At 42.7% G+C, this 7,732-nt stretch overlaps 1 protein-coding gene across 1 annotated transcript in view; it reads right to left on the reverse strand.

Annotated features, from left to right (window-relative positions):
* The window catches only part of pibf1 (progesterone immunomodulatory binding factor 1), a 56,265-nt gene extending 49,403 nt beyond the window's left edge, over nt 1-6,862 (reverse strand). The window contains exons 1-3 of the mRNA XM_082962441.1: nt 5,915-6,862; nt 3,349-3,449; nt 2,855-3,053 (exon numbers count right to left, since the gene is read on the reverse strand). Of these exons, the coding sequence (XP_082818567.1) occupies nt 2,855-3,053; nt 3,349-3,449; nt 5,915-6,172 (558 nt within the window). The 5' untranslated portion in view covers nt 6,173-6,862. The remainder of the gene's footprint in view (nt 1-2,854; nt 3,054-3,348; nt 3,450-5,914) is intronic.
* Between the last annotated feature and the right edge of the window lie 870 nt (nt 6,863-7,732).

Genomic DNA, 7,732 nt, shown 5'->3' on the forward strand with positions numbered 1-7,732 from the left:
TAACACTGCATTAACACAACACGCTGCAGTAACACTGCATTAACACAACACACTGCATTAACACAACACACTGCATTAACACGGCATTAACACCACACACAGCATTAACACTGCATTAACACAACACACTGCATTAACACAACACACTGCATTAACACAACACGCTGCAGTAACACTGCATTAACACAACACACAGCATTAACACTGCATTAACACAACACACAGCATTAACACTGCATTAACACAACACACTGCATTAACACAACACACTGCATTAACACGGCATTAACACAACACACAGCATTAACACTGCATTAACACAACACGCTGCAGTAACACTGCATTAACACAACACACTGCATTAACACAACACACTGCATTAACACAACACACTGCATTAACACAACACACTGCATTAACACAACACACTGCATTAACACAACACACGGCATTAACACGGCATTAACACAACACACGGCATTAACACCACACACGGCATTAACACCACACACGGCATTAACACCACACACTGCATTAACACCACACACTGCATTAACACCACACACTGCATTAACACCACACGCTGCATTAACACCACACGCTGCATTAACACCACACGCTGCATTAACACCACACGCTGCATTAACACAACACGCTGCATTAACACCGCATTAACACTGCATTATCACAACACGCTGCAGTAACAACACACTGCATTGACACTGCATTAACACAACACGCTGCATTAACACAACACACTGCATTAACACAACACATGGCATTAACACTGCATTAACACTGCATTAACACAACACGCTGCATTAACACACTGCATTAACACAACACACATCATTAACACCACACACATCATTAACACCACACACTGCATTAACACAACACACAGCATTAACACAACACGCTGCAGTAACACTACACACTGCATTAACACAACACGCTGCAGTAACACTACACACTGCAGTAACACTACACACTGCATTAACACAACACACAGCATTTACACAACACGCTGCAGTAACACTACACACTGCATTAACACAACACACAGCATTAACACTGCATTAACACTGCATTAACACTGCATTAACACAACACGCTGCATTAACACTGCATTAACACCACACACTGCATTAACACAGCACACTGCATTAACACAGCACACTGCATTAACACAGCACACTGCATTAACACAGCACACTGCATTAACACAGCACACTGCATTAACACAGCACACTGCATTAACACAGCACAATGCATTAACACAGCACACTGCATTAACAACACACCAAACTGCATTAACACCACCCGCTGCATTAACACCACACACTGCATTAACACCACACACTGCATTAACACCACCCGCTGCATTAACACCACACGCAGCATTATCTTCCACACGCTACATTAACACCACACACTGCATTAACACCACACACTGCATTAACACACTGCATTAACACAACACGCTGCATTAACACGCTGCATTAACACAACACACTGCATTAACACACTGCATTAACACAACACACTGCATTAACCCACTGCATTAACCCACTGCATTAACACACTGCATTAACACACTGCATTAACACAACCCACTGCATTAGCACACTGCATTAACACACTGCATTAACACAACACACGGCATTAACACAACACACATCATTAACACCACACACTGCATTAACACACCATTAACACCACACGCTGCATTAACACAACACGCTGCATTAACACTGCATTAACACAACACACGGCATTTACACAACACGCGGCATTAACACAACACGCTGCATTAACACAACACGCTGCATTGACACTGCATTAACACAACACGCTGCATTAACACAACACACTGCATTAACACAACACACATCATTAACACCACACACTGCATTAACACAACACGCTGCATTAACACAACACGCTGCATTAACACAACACACATCATTAACACCACACACTGCATTAACACAACACACAGCATTTACACAACACGCTGCATTAACACAACACACTGCATTAACACTGCATTAACACAACACACTGCATTAACACAACACGCTGCATTAACACTGCATTAACACAACACACTGCATTAACACAACACGCTGCATTAACACTGCATTAACACCACACACTGCATTAACACCACACACTGCATTAACACAGCACACTGCATTAACAACACACACTGCATTAACAACAAACTGCATTAACAACACAACAAACTGCATTAACACCACACGCTGCATTAACCCCACACGCTGCATTAACCCCACACGCTGCATTAACCCCACACGCTGCATTAACCCCACACAGTGCATTAACACCACACAGTGCATTAACACCACACACTGCATTAACACCACACACTGCATTAACACGCTGCATTAACACAACACGCTGCATTAACACGCTGCATTAACACAACACACTGCATTAACACACTGCATTAACCCACTGCATTAACACAACCCACTGCATTAACCCACCCCACTGCATTAACCCACTGCATTAACCCACTGCATTAACACAACACACTGCATTAACACAACACACTGCATTAACACAACACACTGCATTAACCCACTGCATTAACCCACTGCATTAACACAACACACTGCATTAACACAACACACTGCATTAAGCCACTGCATTAACACAGTGCATTAACACAACACACTGCATTAAGCCACTGCATTAACCCACTGCATTAACCCACTGCATTAACCCAACACACTGCATTAACACACTGCATTAACCCAACACACTGCATTAACCCAACACACTGCATTAACCCACTGCATTAACCCGATCTGTCCCCAGTTCTCACCGCTACGTATTCAGTGATAGACAGTCTCTCCTCGGGGATATCTCGGAGCTCCTTGTATTTGTCCTCAGTGAGCTCCAGGTCCCTGAGGCTGCGTCGCAGGTCTCCTGCCTTGTCACACAGCTGTCTGTTGGTCTCCTCCAGCTGCTTCTGCCTCAGTAGGATCACATCCATCTCCTGCTTCCTCAGAGCCTGCTGCTTCCTACAGGACAGACAGAGAACCCACACTTGACTCGAGGCAAATATCAAGGAGAGCTTCCTTTCCATGCCTGCTCGGAGGAACATCTTCCAATCCTTTAGAGTCTGGGTTCAGCAAGGTGTGTCGACCTCTACGACCATTACGACCGATCAGAGAGACTCTGTATCAGATATATTATTATGGCTAAAGGTTAGTCAAGGTCTCAGCTCTGTTCCTACCTGCTCTCATCCTGGGTGAGTTGGAGCTGTCCAGTCTCAGAGCCAGTACCTGTTAGTCAAGGTCTCAGCTCTGTTCCTACCTGCTCTCATCCTGGGTGAGTTGGAGCTGGCTGTCCAGTCTCAGAGCCAGGACTTGTTTCTGGTGCAGGGCAACATTCAGCCTCTCCTCCAGCTCCTCCGTCTAGGGAACACAGAGCACAGAACAAGTAGTGTGATACATCAGCGTGTCACGAATGACCCTTTATTATAGTGCACTACTTCAGCCGGACAGGACAAACCCCGTTCTGGTGATATCTAGTATATATAACCTGAATAAATCTAAAACGGCAGCACGTTTTTGGCCTCCTTTAGCAGTTTCTACCTGATTTTATTTATTTATTTTCACCTTTATTTAACCAGGTAGGCTAGTTGAGAACAAGTCCTTTATTTAACCAGGTAGGCTAGTTGAGAACAAGTCCTTTATTTAACCAGGTAGGCTAGTTGAGAACAAGTCCTTTATTTAACCAGGTTAGGCTAGTTGAGAACAAGTCCTTTATTTAACCAGGTAGGCTAGTTGAGAACAAGTCCTTTATTTAACCAGGTTAGGCTAGTTGAGAACAAGTCCTTTATTTAACCAGGTAGGCTAGTTGAGAACAAGTCCTTTATTTAACCAGGTAGGCTAGTTGAGAACAAGTCCTTTATTTAACCAGGTAGGCTAGTTGAGAACAAGTCCTTTATTTAACCAGGTTAGGCTAGTTGAGAACAAGTCCTTTATTTAACCAGGTAGGCTAGTTGAGAACAAGTCCTTTATTTAACCAGGTTAGGCTAGTTGAGAACAAGTCCTTTATTTAACCAGGTAGGCTAGTTGAGAACAAGTCCTTTATTTAACCAGGTAGGCTAGTTGAGAACAAGTCCTTTATTTAACCAGGTTAGGCTAGTTGAGAACAAGTCCTTTATTTAACCAGGTAGGCTAGTTGAGAACAAGTCCTTTATTTAACCAGGTAGGCTAGTTGAGAACAAGTCCTTTATTTAACCAGGTAGGCCAGTTGAGAACAAGTTCTCATTTACAACTGCGACCTGGCCAAGATAAAGCAAAGCAGTTCGACACAAACAACAACACAGAGTTACACATGGAGTAAAACAAACATACAGTCAATAATACAGTAGAAAAATAAGTCTATATACAATGTGAGCAAATGAGGTGAGATAAGGGAGGTAAAGGCAAAAAAAGGCCATGGTGGTAAGTAAATACAATATAGCAAGTAAAACACTGGAATGGTAGATTTGTAGTGGAAGAGAGTGCAAAGTAGAAATACTGGGGTGCAAAGGAGCAAAATAAATAAATAAATACAGTAGAGGAAGAGGTAGCTGTTTGGGCTAAATTATAGATGGGCTATGTACAGGTGCAGGGATCTGTGAGCTGCTCTGACAGCTGGTGCTTAAAGCTAGTGAGGGAGATATGAGTCTCCAGTTTCAGAGATTTTTGCAGTTCGTTCCAGTCATTGGCAGCAGAGAACTGGAAGGAGAGACGACCAAAAGAGGAATTGGCTTTGGGGGTGACCAGTGAGACATACCTGCTGGAGCGCGTGCTACGAGTGGATGCTGCTATGGTGACCAGCGAGCGGAGATAAGGTGGGACTTTACCTAGCTGAGACTTGTAGATGACCTGGAGCCTGTGATTAACTACAATACCATGAGAAATGCACGTTGAAAGGACAGGTTGTGGTTGGAGCTAAAAGACTAGGACTAAAAAAACAACAGGTAAACTAATTGGAAATTATCCTGGGTCTGTAAAATGTATATAGGTTCACAACTTTTGTGAAACAACACAGTTAAAATTGTTTACGGCAAATAGAAATCCAAACTGGACGGTGTTCAGGAGATAGATGGGAGGGGTTGAGGGGAGCTGAAGGATGGGACTGGATGGTGTTCAGGAGATAGATGGGAGGGGGGAAGAAAAGGCAGCCAACAAGTACTCAGCAAGATTGTTGGAAAAATAATTCCAGGTGAAGCTGGTTGAGAGAATGCCAAGAGTGTGCAAAGCTGTCATCAAGGCAAAGGGTGGCTACTTTGAAGAATCTAAAATATATTTTGATTTGTTTTAACACTTTATGAGTAAATGTTTTTTTTTAACTTTGGCTGACATGGGGCTAGTTGATCTGGACATTTCTGACAAGTTATAAATATCTCTCTATGGTCTGTAATGACGGACATGACAAGAGGACCTGATGATGCACTACCCAATTTAGACATTACACCTTGTGTATTCTACTATTAAAACCTTCCCTGTGGCTCAGTTGGTAAAGCATGGTGTTTGCAACGCCAGCATGGTGTTTGCAACGCCAGGGTTGTGGGTTTGATTCCCACGGGGGGCCAGTACAACAAAAAAAAATATGCATGAAATGAAAATGAAATGTATGTATTCACTACTGTAAGTCGCTCTGGATAAGAGCGTCTGCTAAATGACTAAAAAATGTTTTTAAAAAAAAAAGTTAAACTATCAAGAGTAAACCCAGAGCAGGACAGATGGGTTTTTTTTTTTATGTCACATGCTCCATAGACAACAAGTGTAGACGTAACAGTGAAATGCTTACTTACAGGTCATTTCCCAAACAATGCACAGTTAAAGATAAAATAAATGAGATCCTAGCTAACTAATTAACTTACCTTTGTCAAGTGGTCCACTTTCATGTTATCTATGATGAGATTTTTCTGCGACATCTCTATTTTCAACAGCTGAAGGTTGTGCAGGAGCTCCTTCCTCTCGATGAGTTGTCGGGTGACTTTCTGGGTCCCGGTGCGGTCTCGTTCGTCTGAAGACGAGATGTCTTCCGTGGGCACCGTGGTCTCCAGACTCAACTCTTCCGACTCCTCTAGCGAGCTGGAGATGTTCACCGATGGGTTTTTCTGCTTCTTCGGAGGCATTTTGAAGCTAGATTTTTTTTTATTTTTTTTTTAAAACGTTCACTACTTGTTTGACAAAAGCGAGGTAGTTATCTGCTTTTGTCAGCTAACTACTAGCATATACCTTTAGTATTACCGAAGATTTAAGAAGGATTAGCGAACTCAAGAGTTCAAGGACATTAAGGTGTTAGTTAGCCTAGTTACATGATTGTACAAGCTAGCTAAAGACGTCGACTGTTGCACGACATATTAACTGGTAACTAGCTCTTTGTCTGTGGTTACATTAACCGTTAGCTAGTGTACAGTACTAGTAGTTACCTAGTTATAGTTAGCTAACGTCGAACTGTTGGAAAAGTTCACTGTTCAACAGGTAGCTTCCTAGCTAGCTGGCTAATTCCGTAACAAATTATTAGTTTTTTGTCATATCCATAAATTAAATTGTTAGTTTTTTTAGCACTTATCTTCGCGAAAACAACCCTAAATGTTTTGGTGGTCGCTGTTTTTATTAATTTCAACGGTCCCGCTCCGAGCCGCATAGCAACCGCCACTAGCGGATCACAACAAACAAACGGAAGTGACAAAAACGGAAGTCACGTAGATTGTTTGCAACCACATAAAATGTCCGCCGGAAACAGCAACATTTAATAATTATTTATTCACCTGTTATAGCGCTATTTATTACATAAAGAATCTCAAAGCGCTTTAAAGAAACAAAACAAGACATTAATGAGATTGACAGTTAATAGAAAATTCATGGCTTGAGTGGTCATCTGAGGGAGGTGGAGAATCGGGGAGACTACATCCAAAAATGGTGTATTGCACACCACCTACTGGGTGGGGTGAAAACAAAAACTTTAACCACAAAAAAAAATAAAAGAATAATAATAATAATAATGTAAACATATTTTAATCCCAGAAATAGTTCATCTACATTAACAATGATATCGACCTTTCTTGACTTACTTTCAACTTGTGCAGTTCCGTTTATCACCAATGCTATAAATGACACAGAGTCCACTTTCTTCACATTAAGGATTGCTGGTTCCTGCTGTTGATTCTTAGTCTGTGGTGAAGGCTCCAATGCAGGCATACCATTCTGCAATACCGCCGGACCTTCATACTCACTCTTACAACCCCCTTTTGATAGCCTCTGCATAGGAGACACTCAACTGCCCTGATTTTAGCAACCTCAGTCTCTTTCACCCTACATCGGGAACTCCAATGATTGCGCCTTCATGCTCCCCACCACAGTCCTTGTCCATTCTCTTCTACTAGAGATTTAGCATCTCATACATAGTGGTGTTTCATGGCTAAAAAAATCCTATGAGACTCCAGGATTGACCCCCTAGACAGGTGTCCTCCCTAGACAGGTGTCCTCCCTAGATGCCTGTCCTCCCTAGACAGGTGTCCTCCCTAGACAGGTGTCCTCCCTAGACAGGTGTCCTCCCTAGATAAGGTGTCCTCCCTAGACAGGTGTCCTCCCTAGACAGGTGTCCTCCCTAGATAAGGTGTCCTCCCTAGACAGGTGCCCTCCCTAGACAGGTGTCCTCCCTAGACAGGTGTCCTCCCTAGACAGGTGTC

This window comes from Salmo salar, chromosome 16 (genome assembly GCF_965601325.2).
Source record: "Salmo salar chromosome 16, fSalSal1, whole genome shotgun sequence".
NCBI classification, from domain to species: domain Eukaryota; kingdom Metazoa; phylum Chordata; class Actinopteri; order Salmoniformes; family Salmonidae; genus Salmo; species Salmo salar.